General features: G+C 36.6%; 3 protein-coding genes and 1 long non-coding RNA gene across 10 annotated transcripts; 1 reads left to right on the top strand and 3 right to left on the bottom strand.

The window, feature by feature from the left end:
* Positions 1-15: 15 nt before the first annotated feature.
* LOC111001843 (transmembrane protein 138) lies at positions 16-1509 on the bottom strand. Its single transcript, XM_022271885.2, has 4 exons — positions 985-1509; positions 836-908; positions 578-749; positions 16-488 (listed from the first exon to the last, which is right to left on the bottom strand). The coding sequence occupies exons 1-4, from the start codon at positions 1110-1112 to the stop codon at positions 382-384; spliced, it is 480 nt and encodes a 159-aa protein (XP_022127577.1). The 5' UTR covers positions 1113-1509; the 3' UTR covers positions 16-381.
* Positions 1510-3127: 1618 nt separating this feature from the next.
* LOC111001841 (poly [ADP-ribose] polymerase tankyrase) lies at positions 3128-7055 on the top strand. Of its 6 annotated transcripts, XM_045633255.1 has the most exons (8): positions 3306-3378; positions 3450-3496; positions 3569-3644; positions 5453-5999; positions 6100-6153; positions 6341-6408; positions 6479-6584; positions 6669-7055. In XM_045633255.1, the coding sequence occupies exons 3-8, from the start codon at positions 3603-3605 to the stop codon at positions 6932-6934; spliced, it is 1083 nt and encodes a 360-aa protein (XP_045489211.1). In that variant the 5' UTR covers positions 3306-3378; positions 3450-3496; positions 3569-3602; the 3' UTR covers positions 6935-7055. The 6 variants fall into 6 exon arrangements, with proteins under 6 accessions (XP_045489213.1, XP_045489222.1, XP_045489208.1 ...); XM_045633257.1 differs by lacking the exons at positions 3306-3378; positions 3450-3496 and adding an exon at positions 3128-3193; XM_045633266.1 differs by lacking the exons at positions 3306-3378; positions 3450-3496 and adding an exon at positions 3133-3193 and having other exon boundaries at positions 5471-5999; positions 6669-7051.
* Positions 3180-3561, bottom strand: LOC123690177. The gene is made up of 2 exons (XR_006750975.1): positions 3451-3561; positions 3180-3379 (listed from the first exon to the last, which is right to left on the bottom strand). It is a non-coding gene; the product is annotated as an uncharacterized LOC123690177 (long non-coding RNA).
* LOC111001842 (NKAP family protein CG6066) lies at positions 6972-9101 on the bottom strand. 2 transcript variants are annotated; one of them, XM_022271884.2, is made up of 3 exons: positions 8672-9101; positions 7847-7982; positions 6972-7695 (listed from the first exon to the last, which is right to left on the bottom strand). In XM_022271884.2, exons 1-3 carry the CDS (start codon positions 8898-8900, stop codon positions 7086-7088), a joined length of 975 nt encoding a protein of 324 aa, XP_022127576.2. In that variant the 5' UTR covers positions 8901-9101; the 3' UTR covers positions 6972-7085. The 2 variants fall into 2 exon arrangements, with proteins under 2 accessions (XP_022127576.2, XP_045489229.1); XM_045633273.1 differs by having other exon boundaries at positions 7847-7988; positions 8672-9097.
* Positions 9102-18182: the final 9081 nt, after the last annotated feature.

The raw sequence follows: 18182 nt of genomic DNA, 5'->3' as shown, positions 1-18182 counted from the left end.
AAATTAAAATAACAATTTCATTTACACACATTTATTCACATAGTAATAATACAGCATTGAGATCAGCTTACAAGACTAGAATTAAAGTTTACAATCACATTCCTTAAATAGGATTAGTACTAATGCCTAATGAGATCAATGTAGACCTAGAGATACAGGTGGTTTGAGTACTTCTTAGATATTATGATTATTTATGAGTACTCCCTAAAAGTAAGTTCTTATTCATGTTTGTAGCCTAATATGGTAAACAGTCTTAAGGTTTAACACCTGGCACGAGAGCAGCCTCTACAGATAAATAATAATATTAAACTAATTGATAAATGTTAATATGATTTCATCATTATTCATCATTAGCGTTTCTTTGTGGCATGTTTTTTGAGTCTACTTTTCAGTCCTATTTCGGTTGATCCAGTCGACATCCTCATAGAAGCGTGGGTCACTTACCATGAGTGAAGCACGCTTATAGAAGAAGTAATAGCCGGGAGCCACTGAAACATCATTATAATTTATAGCAATTTGATTAGCAACTACCACACAAATGCTTATTAATAGTAAGGTTATAACAAATATTACTTACTGCATCTTTGAAGTGTAAATAAAACCATTACAAGGGGTGTTGAGACGGATTCTGTATCATCCCACTTTTCAATCATCCATGCAGACTGCAAAGCAATGGACAGCAAAAAATATGCTAAAATCACAATTCCAGCCATTCTAAATTTGCGGATCAAAACTTCCATTAACCCAGCCTGCATCAAACAAAAGAACAATTACAACACAAAAGCAGTGTGAAAGTTTCGGTCTAATTATTATCTACTATTTAGCTTACACTTACTTGAAAAAGATATGTAGAGAACAAAGGTATCAAAATTGATGTTATTGCCAACACAAGGCACAAATCCTGAAAACTAACGACATTTATTATTTTTTTACTTCTAGAAGATTTGATAATATAGTCGTAGATAAAAGAAAAACTTTTCATACAAGAATAACAGAAGAAGTCCACCACGACTCTTTGGAAAGAGACTCCAACAATTAAATAACAAATCACAGCACATAAATAACATCTGAAACACCAAACATGTCGAGTATCTAGGCACCGATACTTTCATGTTGCCCACCGGTTAAATAAGAAATAAACGACTGCTCGAAAAGAAACAATACGATAATAATTTAAAATAAATATTACTAATAACAGTAAAAATATTTAAGCAACTATGTAGCCCAATGCCATTTGTTAATTGCAAACAAAAAACAATCATATGTCAATGGATACTATAGTAAATTTTTATGAACTTTCAACTTATAAAATGGAGTTAATCCAGAGATTTAATAAAATTTAAAACATATAACATAATGACTAATGAGTCTTAAACACAGATATCTAATATCCAAACAATATCCACAGCTAGTAGACATAAAACAATATGCAAAAGTCAAATTTGATAAATGGCTTCCAGGAGGCTTAGACAAAATGCCTTAGCAGTGGCGTATATAAACGTAGACGGATTATGGTCTAGACCAGGCATCAGCGTACAGCTTGTGAGATAGCGAATGTCGACATAACTTTATAATTTACATCTATATGTCACTAATATTGCCATGAGAAAAAAAATCCATATTTTGTGGGGTAGTTTTTACCTTAAGAAATACCCCACAAAAAAACATACATAATATGTCAATTCACACGTGGTTGAAGTGAAACCTTCAAAAACAAAGTTTTTATAATTAATCATATATAAATTAAACATTTTTCACATTCTAAATGTACTAAACTTTTCTTTAAAAACAGTAGGTATATTTTATTTTATATAAATCCTTCATTTGGCAAAAACTAAAACATCGAAAGTTTGAAATTCTATAAATGAAAAAACCGGCAGTAAATAGAGGCTGTATAATGCCTCCTACCTCATTTTCTCCCACGTTAAATCTTATGAATTTATGTTTCCGTCTATTTTTACTATCGCTTTTTTCCGTTGCATCCGGTTTGAAATCACAACGATTCTAAAGAAGTTTCACTTCAAAAAGATAACAAAAGCAAATCAATTTGATTATTGATCATGAGTCATTATCATCAAATGTTATAAATGACCCAAAAATTTAAAATATTTCTTAACCATAGTAATTTAACCCAGCCATAGCAGCCTTCACCAGGTCACCTGTACGTAGCCATGGTCAAGTTTTTATGGTAGCCATCTGTAGCCCGGGTATTCTTCCCACGGTCCCAAATTACTGCCGTATTCCACGTATTGCGTTCGCCCTTCCATAAAATTGGTCATAAAGTTTAATAACTGTGAAGTGAATCCTATATGTGCAAACTTCTGAAAAAGCTCGTCATTATGGATCAACATATCGAACAAAAGCTTTTTTAATGTCGAAATAGCCAACGTCGTCCTGTTTGCCACTGTCCACTACTGGGCTAATATTAGCTTGCCGAACTGGGATAAACCGACTGCTTTTCCAAGATGCGGGAAATGTTGCTGCTTTGCGACACAAGTCATTAATGTGGAGCAGAGGTTCAGCAAGTACAACGCCACAATCTCGATATAGGGCGGTATACCAATCGGGGCCAGCTGCCTTTTTTGGCTTAAGTAACTTAAGTGCCTCCTGTATGTCGCTAAACTGGCTCCCAACATGAACTCGTACAGCCCCGTTTGAAGAACCCGCCCCGGAAACAGTTGCGCTGACGTCAAACTTTGGCTTTTGTGTAACATAAACAGAGCTAAAATATATATTTCGAACCTAATAGTGAACTTGAAACGAGTTTTCATTTCACCTTTTTTTCACATGTGACAATAAATAAAGATACGACTACTACTATGATAAGACTACAAATAGGTTTTTTTTAAGACTGTTGGTTACTACATACTTGTTTAAGATTATATTATTCTGAAACAATCCCAGTCCACAACACTCGGTAAATTATACTTTTGCTTGTGTATGTTGATCATTTTGTTCAGCTGATGGTGACGAAGGAGAAAAAATAACTTTGTTTCTCATAATCTAGCAGTTTTTATTCAGTGTTTGTTGTCTCACATTTGTTAAATTTATTAAAAACTCAAATTACTATTTATGGCTATGGTATTAAAAAGCCACAGATAAACGAATATAATATATAATATAATCTAGATATTATGCTAACAAAACATTAAAATGTGACATTAATAGGTGTTTAACTGTTTATACTGATATGGTAACTATAAATTACTTGTATCTTCAGTTAGAACCCAAAGAAAATATTGTGCTTATTTACGTTTTGTAAGTAATAATTTTCAAATTTACATAACATCCTTCGTAGTCATGTTAAATAACTTCCGTTGTTGACTGGAAAAGGAAGTATATAATTAAACATATATAAAAAAAGCCCGATATCCATATCCTGTTTAGCAAAGTTTGTTTTGGAGATTTTAGTTAATATTTAATTATGTAGATTTAATTTGAATGAAATACCTTAAACAACACATACATTTATACTAACAATGTTAGTCAAAATTTGGTGAGTGAAGAATTGCAACTTATATTTGTCATGAATTCTGCAGAAAATTTAACTAGTTAGTGGTTTTTACAGATAATCAAGAGCAGAGCATGCCGTTTAGTACAAGATGAGTTCAGAGCTATGTTCTGAAGATGTGGTTCAGCTTACTGTAAGTAATAAATTCATTGAGTGTATTAATTCTAATTTAAGCATTCTTTTAATGCCATTTAAAATCTTGATTAATCACACTGTAGACTTAGCCTATAAATATAAGGTATATGTGAAAGTGTAGAAATAATTTCTCTTTCCAATTTAGGTTAATATTAATCTTTTTAAAAAAATATGCCTAATAATGTATGAACTTATGTTCAATTTTTGTAATCATCGGATTGGTAGTTTGTTCTGCAGATGAAATGTCATATGCAGTGGCTCATTAATATTGCTTTAAAAAAATTTAAGAAAGGAAGGACATAGTGAGCCTCTATGTGAAATTTTTTATTAAAGTTTCTTGTGTGGAGCTGGAGCATACTACATATGCAACTAATAATGTTTATGATAAACATTATTAGTTTGTATAGCCCTCCTTTAGCTCAATATGATAGCTTGAAAAAAATATTACCTATAGTCCTATACAAATAAAAATCCAAGAAAAAGTTGGTTGTTAGTGGATACTTTAATGTAAATTTGGTTGACAAATGCTTAATCTGTTTAAATCATATTATTTAATTAATAATTTTATTGTACCTACTAGCGTAACAGCCACCACGTCAGTATGTATTGACAATATCTATAGTAATATAGTTCCTCTCACCACCTGTGTTATCAACAAACTTACATCCTGACTACTCTAGTCAATTGTTTGAATTTCTTACCTTCTTACCTTTTTTTAACTTAAATTTAAAAAGCCTAGAAAATGAAATAAGATATCTCATTGTCTAGGTTTTGATCCTGACATTCTTGAAATCTGAAATTAATAGTTTCAATTTATAAAATTTAACCTTCTGTTCAATTTTCAACTCATTTGACTTATTCTTATAGCAATATTTAGACATAACCTTTTTGTTAAAGAAATTTAAAGATATCTATAATATAATCTAACTACTAAAACTAATAAAACCGTCAAATTTTCGATTGGCCTTATAAGGAACCACCGGCTTTTATAGGATACACTACCGATTTTTTAACTGAAATTGACGTAAAATTATTATTTAGTTCTTTAGTACTATAAAAAAATGTATATTTGACAATTTACAGTAAAAAGAATATGATAATAATGGGATATTCATATAAAAAACTTAACTTTTGCTGAGCGCGCAAATTACAATTTTAACGTCTCCCTAAAATATGGCGAGGGGGCCGATGGCTGGCCATGCGTCATACTCGTGAACGGGTGCTATTTGTGACTGGTCGTACTTGAATTCGTGTATGCGCTGATATTAGTTGTTTCAACACGCAAATACATAGTATTATTTGCGTGTTGCAAGTCTTTTTTAGTCATTTATTCATATAGGTTACGTACTGTACACTTATGAACATCAAAAACGTTCCCACGAGAATGAAGTGCGTGCTCCTATTTCACCATGCCTCCTGCTCATAGAGGACAAATATTTGTTTTTAATTTATTTTATTATTCTTTATAACTCAAGATGTCATATGGAACATGGTGTAATGGTTGCAGCTCCTTTTCAAACGTTGTGTAAAAGAAAAAACTTGGCGGTTAAAAAGAGTGGCGGAGAGTTTATTATTCTCTTCCGTTCTACGCCCTTGTGAGAACTGGCAGTAAATGTAAAATTAGAAGCATTCAATATTAGTATATTTCTTTTTTTGACGTTCATAAGTGTACATTATGTTACCTACATGAATAATTAATGATTTTTTAATTTTAATTTATCGTTTCTTGTCTGAAACTTTTATATTTTAAAGTATAATTTTTCAGCATTATTTTGTAAGTTGGAATAGAAATAAAGCAACATTTAGTATTCGATAATAAAACAGGGTGGGCCGGGTGCCGGACGAGCAGGGGTGGTCGCGGGCGGAGTCGAGCTCGGGCGCCAGCTGCTGCTGGCGGCTCGTGCGGGAGACACGGCCCTCGTCTTGGAACTAATGGCCGCCGGCGCGCCCTTTACCACGGATTGGCTAGGTACGTCGGCCCTGCACCTCGCCGCCGCCAACGATCACGCTGACACCTGCGCCGTGCTTTTGCGCGCCGGTGTGAGCCGCGACGCGCGCACCAAAGTGGAGCGCACGCCGCTGCATCTGGCCGCCCACGCCGGCCACGAGCGTGTCGTGTCTCTGCTGCTGGCGCACGGCTCGCCGCCCGACTGCCGAGACATGTTGCGCATGACGCCGCTGCACTGGGCCGCCGCCCGAGGCCACGAGGGGGTGGCGCTCGCGCTGCTGCAAGCCGGGGCCGACTCGTCTCTGCGTTGCAAGTTTCGGCAGCGGCCCAAGGACTTGGCGCTGCGCCGCGGACACCAGGCGCTCGTGGCGCTGCTGGCTCGCGCCGAGCTCGACGCCGCCACCGGTACCAATGAACCCATGACATCTTGTTTACTATTTAATATAATATTGTTTAACATTGAAAGATCTACATATTTTAAGTAAAACACAGTGATAAATTTCAGATCAGTTGGTGCAAGAAAAGAAGCTATCACCCGAAGTGACCGAGGACATTCCTGGTACGTTATTTATAATTTGTTTAATTGTTGTTATTCATTGATTTAAAATGACCAAAAGAATGACTGTTAGTGATGGTCTTTAAAGGCTGAAAAGAAATTTATGTGACTTAATGTCAAGTGGTTAAATAGGATGAATGGGTTTCCCTAGAGTACATGAAAATGTCTAACCAAACTTTACGTTCGACAGGACCAGAATTAAAATCGCCAGCTAAAACGCAAGAGGACAAGCCGTCCGGGGCGGACATGAAAAATAAGGAAAGTTCGACTCCAGTGTTATCAATTGTCGAATCAAGTGATGTATATTGATAGGGAAGTGTGTGCTTAGGCGGCGGCGGCGCTTTTGCGGCGGCACGGCATCACGCTGCTGCCCGCGGACACCGGCAGTACGCTGCTCACGGCACTGCAAAGCGGACGCACCGTCGGCCTGTCCGGTAAACTTCTGCTCTGTTTTCTCTTAAAACAATAAGTGTTATTGAATACGTAATGACGGCACGCCCATCTCGTGTCGAGGACAGACGCGGGCAAGCTGCTGCTGAAGGAGAGCGGGGGCGCGAGGCCTCTCAAGATCGTGCTCAACAGAAACAACCTCACGCGCCTCGTGGCCGTGACGCCGCAGCGGCGGGAGTCGCGAGAGGAGGAGGCGGCGGGGTGCGGGGCGGGTTGCGCGGCGAGGAGGGAGTTGGCGGCGGTGAGGGCGGCGCTGGCGGTGCTCACGGACCAACTGGCCGCCGCCCAGCGGCGACTGGCCGCCTTGGAGGGCACGAGTCGGGGCGCGGACTAGTCCTTAGATACCGTACTGTTAAGTTTTAATTAAACTCTTTTTAAAACGTATTTCTTTTATTTACATTAGACTCCAGTTCGTTCTTCCGGACGGTGAGAGTCGTTTTGCCATTGAAATATATTTATGTTTGTGAATGTTTCACATGTCGTGGTCAATGATGCGACCGTTGCCTGGCCTGCAGCACCTCTCGGAACTGCGCCAGTATGTGGTTCTCCCTCTTGGCTCGCTCTTCCTTGCTGAAGGCTGCCAACGCGCGCTTCTCGTCCGCGGAGTAGATCTGGTTCTCCTTGCGAATTCGCACCGCTTCCATCCTGCGGTGCCTGCTGCCGCTCATGACGTACCCGACGGATTCGTATGAGGCGATCTCGTCCGAGGTGAGGCCGATCTCGCCTCGACGCGGGATGCGCTTGCCCTCAGCGACGAAGGCGGCCATGGCGGCGCCCTCGCCCGGCAGCAGCGCCCGTCCGAAGTCCTTGTGGCCGAGCTGTGGGCCGGAACGGGGCGCGGGACCGATGATTTCGTCGCCCACGACCGCCCTAGCCTCTTCCTCTTTGCCTTTCTCCACCCACACCTCTTGCTCGTCGGCGCTGGAATCTTCGCTCGAGCTTCTTCGTTTCTTTTTGGCTTTCTTACGGGCTTTTTTTACCTTCTTTAACTTTTTCTTCAATTTTTTCAACTTCTCTTTTGTCCCTTTGCTTGACTTTTTGCTTTTCTTCTTCTTACTCGTTTCGGACGAGTTTGAATCTGGTTCTTCTTCAGAACTGTAAATGATTATCTTTACAACAAATAATATAATTCCAGTATGATACGAAACTACAGATAAATATATAATATTTTTTAAGATCTAATAATGTATTCATAATGAACAGCAGTATCAATTAATACCAGCAGATAGTGATAAAGATGACTTACTCAGGCCTCAATGGTGATTTTCCCCAAATAGAAGAAACCCCAACTTCACCGATTCTCTCCCTTTCTTCTCTCCGTGCATCCAGAAACTCTTCTTCTTGAGGTTTGTAACGACCTCTTGCAGCCAGACCTCCACTGCCCAACCCTAGAAGTTAAATAAATAACTAAGTTCTTAACACATAGAGGAATTCATTATTGAATAAAGATTGATATACTTTTCTATTGGTAAATTGTATAGATTATCTATGCATGTAATCAATGTATTGTACACCTATATTAATTAAACTTTTTATTATTATTAGAATCCAAAATTGTTATTATGCATGTTCTTGTTTGACCCATAACACAGGCAAATTGATCAAATTAAGATTGACCATACTTGTGGTCAGTCAAGGTAGTATGCTGTACTCAGCTATATACAAGGATTATCAGATTTCAAGTAATACCTATATTGTTATGTTGAGAGACCTTGCATTCAAGTAAAACAAGGCAAGTATGTTTGTTGCCTATTATGAAGATAGATTTTGTTTCACCATCATTCTTAAATGATTTAATGTGTAAGTCTACAAATAGCAAAGCTTGCAATGTATAATAATAAGTAACTAGACTCAAAACTACTCTACTATTTGTAAAACAAAATTATTATAAAAATGCTGCAGTTAAACCTTTAAAAGCCTTTACTTGTTTATTAAACCAAGTAAAGCAGTCTAAATTTAACTGGTGATATGAATTGACCATACTACAGAATGTTTATGGAAGTACTTTTTAATAGCTCACATTAAATTCAGATAAAATTAATCTATATGTCAAATAACAAGCTCATCATACCACTTCCAAGACCTCCACTTTCACCCCCTCTGAACGAGCTCCTTCCTCTTTTTTGATCTCTGCTTCCATCTCGGTCTCGGTTACGATCAGGTTTATTTCTGTTATCCTCTCGGATTCTGTTACTTGCTTTTGTTTCTTTATAATATAATGGACTTCGATGGCGTTCCCGACTTCTACTTCGCTTTCTTTCCATGCTACCATGTCTACTTCGCTCACGATCACCAACCATTTTTCTACTGTGTTATGATTTGAGATTAGAATGCCTCAGAGAATCCTTTTTTGTTTACGACGGCGGACGCACGTCTCGATTATTATTGTTTAAAGTTTTAAAAACAAAGATAATCTTTTTGTACATAATCGTAAACTGACTAAAATCTCTGCTTATTGCTATGTTAATACCACAGATTACTTATGAGTTAGTCATTATACAAGAAGAAAACACAGTGACAGCTGGCAGCCGATAACAATTGAGGCTTTTTTTTTGAGATTTCATGACTTACTTTGACCGTTCTTACTTAAAACATGACAGTAAACAAAACAAACATAGAGAGAGTTAGTAACTTTACTAAGTCTTTGACTAGGGATGTGACCTCAAGTCGAAAAAATCGATTATTTAATAATCGATTCTTTTTGTTTCAAGATAAATCGATTTGTGAAAAATCGATTTTCGAGGAAATAATCGATATTTGTTTTATTTCGATTTTTTCATACGAAAAATGCTTGTTCGATATATTATTCATCAGTATTGTTTAAAATTTGACTTAAAAAAATAAAATAAACTGATAAGGGTAAATAATGAATAAAATGACAAATGTTTAGTATGTTTTAAAACTAAAAAACACAATAATTTTATTCTTAAGCTTTGAGTTTAAATAATAAAAAAAAACTAAAATAAATAATTGCCACAAATGTTTAGTATCACTTAACATTTGACTAGAATCGAAGTAAAATTAACTGATTAGTTTAAGTAGTAAACATAATGATAATTTTAAGTATCAAACTTAGAAAAAGAAAAAAAGTTTTCTTCAAGCTTTGAGTTTAAATAATAAAAAAACTAAAATAAATAATTGTCACAAATGTTTTGTATCACTAAACAATCGACTAGAATCAAAGTGAAATAAACCGATTAGTTTAAGTAGTAACTGAAACGATAATTGCTAGGTATAAACATTGAAAAAGAAAAGAAAGCTTTCTTCACACTTTAAATGAAATTAAATCAAAAAACTTAAGAAAATTATTGCCATAAGTCTTCAGTCAAAGAGTTTAAAAATAATAATTTTGGCAATCGCTTTCCTAAAATGCGGTTCCTAGTTTTTCTGACAATATTTCCCGCTTTCGAAAATAACCTTTTAGCTGGTGCAGAAGTGGCCATAACTGAGAGGTGTTTCAGAGCCAAGGCAGTTAACTTTAAGAAAGTTCCTTCAGAGCTTCTCCATAAATCGAGAGGGTCCATTTTAAGATTTGATAATGGTGCCGCAATATATAAGTCTAATTCTGAATTTTTGGTCATTGACGTATGAGCAGCCATTATTTTTTGCTGGTGTACCTGCCATATATCTTGTCCGTCGTTACAAAAATCGATTTAAAATGCCTAATTCATATAATCGATTTATTAAAAATCGATTTTTACAATTAATAAAATCGATTACAAAAAATCGATCGTAAGAAAAAAATAATCGATTAAAATAAAAATCGATTATTTATTCACTTCCTTAAGTCTTTCAGAGCTTTACTTTCTTTAAAAACTTGTCTTACTTCTGAAAATTTTAAGTTAAGGCTTGAACAGTGTTTAAATCGGTCAACTAGCCCTAGTTTAAATTAAATTGTTGGAAGAACTGTCGCTCATATGCATTTGAAAAAAATGTATATTGTGGGTTGAAGCCTACTGTATCGATTGATAAAACCAAAAAAGATAAAAGCTATACCAATTTCCCAAAAAAAAATTTACCATCGAACCGTAGATTAGACATAAATTACAAATTCGCTCCAAAACGGTTAATGCGATTTATTTTAATCTTACACGTATTATTAGATATAGCATATATTATTATTTTGATAAAAAAAAATTGTATTAATTCGTTTCCTGGGCATGGAAAGTAATAAAAGGTAAATAAACTCAAGCGCAATAGGCTTCCCCCGGCAATTTCACACCCGCGAGCCCTGCATGCGGCCTGTCTTCAGTCCACCTCAACGCTTTGTGACGGGAGGACTACGCTTGTGTTTCGGAGCCAATAATAATTAAATATTTGCGTATTTTAGTTTTTACCCGCCGATTTTTTAGAAATGCCAAAATATAAAAAGAAATATTATAGGACATGAACTTCGGAAATTATTGTATGTTATAAGTATATGTATATAAGTACCTACCCAAACAAAACTCAAATTTAGAGTTGTCAAGTTTCAAGTGCAACTTGTACAACAAAGTAAAATAAGTTGCTGAACCTGATGTAATCTGTAAGTGGGTACTGGATCTCGAGGATGATAAGCAGTAAACATACCGTCATTGAGCTCGTTGTAATCAGCTCAGCGAGACGATACTAGAAATGTGACTAAATGAACCTGAAGATGGACTCCGAAGGTGGGTACTGGGTCTCGAGGATGGTTAGCATCCATTATCAGGTTCATATAGTCACATTTCTAGTATCGAGGATGGTTAGCGTCCATTATCAGGTTCATATAGTCACATTTCTAGTATCGTCTCGCTGAGCTGATTACAACGAGCTCAATGACGGTATGTCTACTGCTAACCATCCTCGAGATCCAGTACCCACCTTCGGAGTCCATTATCAGATTCATATAGTCACATTTCTAGTATCGTCTCGCTGAGCTGATTACAACGAGCTCAATGACGGTATGTCTACTGCTAACCATCCTCGAGATCCAGTACCCACCTTCGGAGTCCATTATCAGGGTCATATAGTTACATTTCTAGTATCGTCTCGCTGAGCTGATTACAACGAGCTCAATGACGGTATGTCTACTGCTTACCATCCTCGAGACCCAGTACCCACCTTCGAAGTCCATCATCAGGTTCATATAGTAACATTTCTTGTATCGTCTCGCTGAGCTGTTTTCTACCATTCTAAAAGGCTTAATAAGCGCAATGGTGAGGGTCGATCAAAAAAAAATACCCAAGGAAACTCAGTATTTGCCATTGTTATGGTGTAAAATGAATCTCTTAGCATAGTTGCGAACTATTCTTGTAATAAAGTTTTTAACAAACCTAGTAGTTAGGCACAAACTGCGGCGGAGGCGGCTGAGGCTCACCGAACTTCTGTAACGAGAGCGTTTGTTGTCCGTTGTCGAACCACCAACTGCGTTTATAACGATATATACGACATCGCTACAACATTTTACAGAGTTTCAGTATTATCATAGTATGAGAAAGTAAAGCAAAAATGATCGATTAATGTTAAAAGTACACAATTTAATTATTATTGTAATAACTGGGGGCGCTTTTATGGCAGCGTTCCTGGAAGAATGGAAATCAAAATGCAGGAAAATATTTTACAAGTCAAAATTTAAATAGCTGAAATAAGAGAAGAAAGAGACGTTTAATAATCTTATAACTGATATGCTTGCAGTAATCACTCAAATCAAATAACTTTAATTCAATAATCATCAAGAATGTTTAAGAATAAAGCGAACATAAGCCAACCGATCTACACCATAAGCCCCAATTGACTAAAACCTCTTAGTCTTATAGTCCCCTTAAAGTTTGATCCAGACAAAAACCGTAGACACAAATGAAACAAATAATACGACTAAATATATTCTAAATCATCTCTAGTTCAGCTAAATATCTGTAAAATTTAAAAGAAGATCTAATACAAAAGGTCAACGGAGATCACAAAAAAGTAAGATGCCATAGAATCATAGACATCGTGCTGCCTTGCTTCTGCGTTTGTTTATATATATTTATTTCTCTTTTGCACGAGTTTCTCAGTCATTTGACACGCAGCGATCGATATGAAGGGTGGAGGGGAACGGGAAAATTTCAAGGTCACTTTGTGCTACTCATTGGGATAATTAAGTAAACACCTAATGTATGATTATAGATAAAAGTATCGCTCTCTTACGTAAAAAAATATGAAATTATTAACAAGTACTACTATTTTTACAAATAAGTACAAGGCTTCAACGGTGACTTGCACTTTCCATATATTATACATCGTTATACACGATTTTGCAATATCATTTCGGTACATGACGCCGATTGATACCAAAGACAAAGTACATATTGTACGTATTAACGATTATAAACGACAAAGCAGACGTTGTCTAAAGCCTAAATGAGATCGCAACATTTGCAATGGTAGCGAAGGTGAAACCCGAATACGCGGTAGAGTTTCGCAAAGCAATTCCTTTTCATCACCAGCCATGCTTATTAACTCGCGCGCTGCCTAACTTTAAGTTGACGCGAGTGGGCGAGGGCAACTCACTTATGAGAAAAGTTTTTAATTATATCGCAATTTGTGCCTCGGATCGTTAACGTATTAGTGTGTAAACATTTTATTAATTTTATGCTAAATATTATTTGTACTTAAAACATGTGACGTAAAAAGCTTATTTCGAATACGAAACCTGAATGGGTATAAGAAGTACCTATTAGTGAAGATATTTTACGTCGTGATGGTTAATTTAGAGTAAGGTTCTAGAGCTCAACATCAATTCGGGCGAGAACCGAATGAGGGCGACAGGGTATTTTGTGTGTGTGTGTGTGTATCAGGGTCGCACCGTGACGGCATGTATTCTAATTCGCTGCGGCACTGCTACTAAACCTGATTCGGAGTAATATTGCCCTGTTTAAACCTAGCCGACACGATGTTATACTGAAGCATTAGAAAAATTAATAAACTACACCTACCTGAACACGCGGCAATTAATCATGAATTATTGTGAAATTAATGATTTAAATTATCATTCATTAAATTATCATATCAAGTTGTCACTTTGCTAATGTTAAGGTAAAAATTATTTTAATTACTGTTGCAAATACTATTATAAAAATGGTAAGTGATAGTAATGATGGCGATGGCGTACAAGCATACAGTCCGTGGCGCTATTGATCTCATAATTTCGTGACACATTTAGGTGAATACGAAAATAATGCGACCTCGCGCGTCTTGCCAACGAAGCCGATCGTACAAATTGCGTTGTGATCCGCTGCGAGGATAGCATTTTTAGTCGGAAATTAATATTTTATGTGATAGTGAAGTGATAGAGTGAATAGTGATATAATATATAAAAATAGCGTACTAAGGTGCGGTTTTCTATTATTAAACGCTTCGATCACAGATCAGCGAGCTGTAGGAGACAGCTACGTTGAACAGGCGTCTTTAGTCGTTAAAAAGTAATTAGCATCGGGCAGACGGCCAGTAAATTAGCAACAGTGATTGAGATAAGATGACCGACATATTAGCTGTTAAAGAAAGTCAGGCTAAAGATGCTGCGCCCTAAATAGCCCTCTCTTCGACCTCGTTTTCTATAAGGCATTATTTCTCTTATCTATGATCCTGATTAATATATTTACCTCAATTAATGGAATACTCACATTTTTGAAGTTGTAGTTTAATAAGTAAATATTGTCGGGCGATGCGTCATAATCTATCAAAGCCTAGTAATAACGATTGGACGAATATGAAAAACCGTAAAAATCTGGACATTCGTCAAAACTTGCAAATTGGCGGCTCCGTTTGTGAGATAGATTGGATCGCGGGCGGAGAGCAGAGCCGAGCGAGTGGCCGGGAATACGTCGCTTCGCATCGGACGGTCTCCGCTGGACATATCGATCCCCACGAGCACGGTAGAACATGTTAATTGTTAAATAACCAATTGTTTCGGCTCGTAATTTATTACTTATCGTAATATGCTTCCTGCTAATTGTTATCATTTTATTTTACAAAATGGGATAATAAAAGCATATTTTTAATGTAACGTTTACATGGCAATTGTCGCATTGAACTGTGGAAGTGGTTAATACATCTCGTACAACTCTTGGGTGTCCGTAGTACACTGCCGTTGTGAGAATAATTGAAATAAAATAGAGCGGCGGCGTTCGCGCGGAATTCTCATAAGTAAATATCACTAGAACGGGCATAGCCTTCTCGGCACTGTAAATATAACCCCCTCCAATACATTTTGAATTCTATAACCATTCATATAAAGTTGTTTTCTGTGTGCACCTATAAGGTACCGAATTGTATTTAAGCTCATCCCGTATCAAGCCTTCACTAGCAGCGATATGCTTTTTCAAATAAACGTATTATACGAGAAAACGTTTCATATACCATACTATGTCATATCATACTTGCTAAGGAGCTGTTAACCTCTCAGTGATCTAAACTTAAATATTAAACAAAACTTAAATATAAAATATTAAACAGTGATCTAAATTAATTTATTAGACTTGCTCTGACAGGCTACTCGAATACATCTTGGTCTCTCTGAACATTTACTCCAAACTAATGCTACGCTTTCGCTATTACTAGAGTTTTGTATTATATATTATATACGTAAATTTAAATTCTTATAAAAATCGAATGTAGTGTTTTCAATCAAAAAAGTCGTTAATTAAATTATATGCGTTAACAAATTGCAACAATTTAAGAAAAACTAAAAATGAGTTTGTTGCGGTCAGTTTCTGCTGGGGTAACAGCGATGTTTCCGATGGTGGCTTCTGGAGGCCCGCATTGCGTAACGTTATATTGCTATTGTTTGATTCGCAAGCAATTTACTGCGTAATTGTGTCGCTTATGAGGGCTTTGTTTACTTATTTTATTTGAGATTGTGCTCGGATAGGGTTCAGAACAAGGGTACGAGTGGTATTACGAAGGCGCGCGGCAAGAATACTAATGTAGTGTGATATCTTTATTTGCCCTAAAAATATATTTATTTAGTAGTAAAATATCGTGATATAGATTATTAATACAATATTAATACTTAATTGTGAAACTTGAATAAAATTTTCCTCGAAGAAAATGGTTTTTGTGCGTATTAGCGAACTGCGAAATGTGCTAATTGTTTTTAAGATTTTGTTGAACGAAGGAAGAGAACGTGAGCGAGAAGCCGATTCGTTAACTATCGACCTGATGCGAATTCTTAGAATTCATAGTATTATTGAAACTATTAATTATTTAAATACTGAATTTTCGCCTATAAAGTAATTATGAAAACTTTTTACTTTCGGGCACTCTGAACATCGCCGTCTTAAAGGACCCCTAAAGCGGTCATAATGAGCGCACTGAAGCTTGCTAATAAATCATCTTTACGAGATTTGCATAAAACATAACGAGAACTTCTCGACCCGTCCCTCACCGTCCCTCTTCCGTCCCGTCCCGAACCACTCACTTAATAGCCGTTTTATGGCTCACTAGTCTCGCTCACGTCGCTCATCTCATTGCTCTTCGGTTTTATTTTTACGTTAAAGTCAATCTCAATATCAAAATGTATAAAATACCATTGATGTATATTTATTTGTAGGTAAGTACTTATTCGGACCGCGTTGTTATATATCATCTCATAATATGGTTTTCGTGCAGACGTGTTATATATTACAAGTCTTCAGCACTAACTAATTGAAAATCGACATTGTCACTTTTCTCACATTTGAAAGCCTTGTTCGTTGAAGATTCCTTCGAATCATTTGATTCTGTTTATAGTCTAAAGATACAGTAAAATTTTAAAGATCACCGCTCAAATTAAAGCAAATAAGATTGATATAACGCAAAACTATTTCGGTTCGTCGGGTGGCATTTATGCGAATTAATATGATAATTGTTTGCCATGGGTCTTTTCAAATATTTAGAAACCTCAAACCCGTTTCGTTTTATTCTGCTCAGTCTTTAGTGTTGTCCTGGCAATAATCAGATTGTGAGCTAGGAGAGGCTCCGGAGGCAAGTTTTAATACCAAGAAAGAACTCTTTGATTGCTTTCAGCTGTCGTATTACGACGTTCCTATACTTTTATCAGTCGGAATCCTCACCCCAACTTGCAATTGAAACTGAACTTTACTTTGTGCGGCTACATTCATCTCTCTAAATATTCTCAAAGAGATTTATTACAACAGAACAATTAGTATATTTAACAAAAATACATTTTCAATTTACGTTAAATAGAAAGCATAGCTATATATTATTTAGCTTACATTAATTGTAGTAGCATGAACTGTAAGAGAAAACAATAAGAATTTTAATAAAGCAACTCGACGAGGGACTCAGAATTAGTTAAGAGGCTACAGTAGTTGTTCTATACATACAGAAATAGTTAGGTTCTCTAATGCACACAACACACACGAGTCCATTGACCGTTTAAGTTTCCCGCAGGGCGCACGTTCATAGTGGCAGAAGTTGTACTTTTCGACTTTACCAACACGAGGGGAATGACATAGAATTTAATTTGTATCATATTATTATGTTTTTATTTTTCAATACAATACTATTCATGAATAATAAAAATTTGCGAAATTTGCCATTCGTCAGCCTGGTACTACGAGTAGGTACTAAACTAAAAAAAAGATCCCAGTAGTTAATTTATTACATTTATTAGTATAGAGGCTATGTACCAACTTTAAACTTCGTAATATTAAGTTAAATTTCAGTAAAAAGCAGAACAAATGATCGCATTGAGAGCGTTCTCGTGATTAACACCGCAATGCAGCGGCCCAAAAAGAACTAGGGCGCTTAATACATTGCTACTTACACGGACTCACATGCGCGACCCGCCCGGTCATCCGGGCCAGCCCAGGCCAACAATGCCTCACAATAGCCCATACAGGCATACTTGACCGCAAGCAACTATTAATTTTTCTGAGCATGAAGTAGGTCTGTGCGATAGAAGGTTCAACTTATGGGAAACAAAAGCGGAGAACATTACGTGTAGCTAGTAATTAGTCCGCGCGACCTTACCGTGAGACCGGTACTGAACTTGGATTAATCATGCAGGTTTTAGAAATACATTCGGAGACTTTAACATAAAAATCCGTGGAAAGCAAAGAAACGCCCAATAATCTGATCAATGAGCTGAAGGAGAAAACTCAATTATGTTCGTAAGACATTGTAGTTTAAGGTCAAGCAAATATGCAGGCTGGCTGGCTGAGCCAGATCTTCTCTATGTTATAACACAATTTTATATGTAGAATGCTAGCCATCCCGTAATCGTCCGCTTTGATTGACGACATTCCTCGCCTCCTGATGTGCCCCCACACACCCTTCCCTACCGATACGTGCCATAGTAATGAGTGTTTGAGCACCGCCCTTACTACGATTCATGTTTTTGCTGATGTATTTAAAACGGCTTAGGTTACGTATGTAATTTTATAATAAAATGAGCATATAAGCTTGTAGAAAAGGCCCCAGACAACCTGGTTATTCTTAAATAAACGCTACGTGAAGGCCGCCACTAGAGCTGGAACAAAAGCTAATTAAATTTCGCTCTGACCCTCTCCCCTCTCCCCTCTCTGTGTGGCGTTCTAAATTAATATTAAGGCAGACAAATAAATTAAATGTGCTTG

This window comes from Pieris rapae, chromosome 2 (genome assembly GCF_905147795.1).
Source record: "Pieris rapae chromosome 2, ilPieRapa1.1, whole genome shotgun sequence".
Lineage (NCBI taxonomy): Eukaryota > Metazoa > Arthropoda > Insecta > Lepidoptera > Pieridae > Pieris > Pieris rapae.
This window is presented reverse-complemented; position numbering and strand designations above follow the sequence as displayed.

Excerpts from the sequence above, each read along its gene's own strand:
- LOC111001843 (XM_022271885.2), bottom strand. The coding sequence starts at position 1,112 with ATGAAAGTATCGGTGCCTAGATACTCGACATGTTTGGTGTTTCAGATG. Across the intron at positions 909-984 it reads GGACTTCTTCTGTTATTCTT|TTTTCAGGATTTGTGCCTTG; the intron begins GTATGAAAAGTT and ends AAATGTCGTTAG. Across the intron at positions 489-577 it reads ATTTACACTTCAAAGATGCA|TGGCTCCCGGCTATTACTTC; the intron begins GTAAGTAATATT and ends ATGATGTTTCAG.
- LOC111001842 (XM_045633273.1), bottom strand. The coding sequence starts at position 8,900 with ATGGTTGGTGATCGTGAGCGAAGTAGACATGGTAGCATGGAAAGAAAG. Across the intron at positions 7,989-8,671 it reads AAGTGGAGGTCTTGGAAGTG|GGTTGGGCAGTGGAGGTCTG; the intron begins GTATGATGAGCT and ends TTTAACTTCTAG. Across the intron at positions 7,696-7,846 it reads AAATCACCATTGAGGCCTGA|TTCTGAAGAAGAACCAGATT; the intron begins GTAAGTCATCTT and ends AATCATTTACAG.
- LOC111001841 (XM_045633257.1), top strand. The coding sequence starts at position 3,603 with ATGAGTTCAGAGCTATGTTCTGAAGATGTGGTTCAGCTTACT. Across the intron at positions 6,000-6,099 it reads CGAGCTCGACGCCGCCACCG|ATCAGTTGGTGCAAGAAAAG; the intron begins GTACCAATGAAC and ends GATAAATTTCAG. Across the intron at positions 6,585-6,668 it reads ACGCACCGTCGGCCTGTCCG|ACGCGGGCAAGCTGCTGCTG; the intron begins GTAAACTTCTGC and ends TGTCGAGGACAG.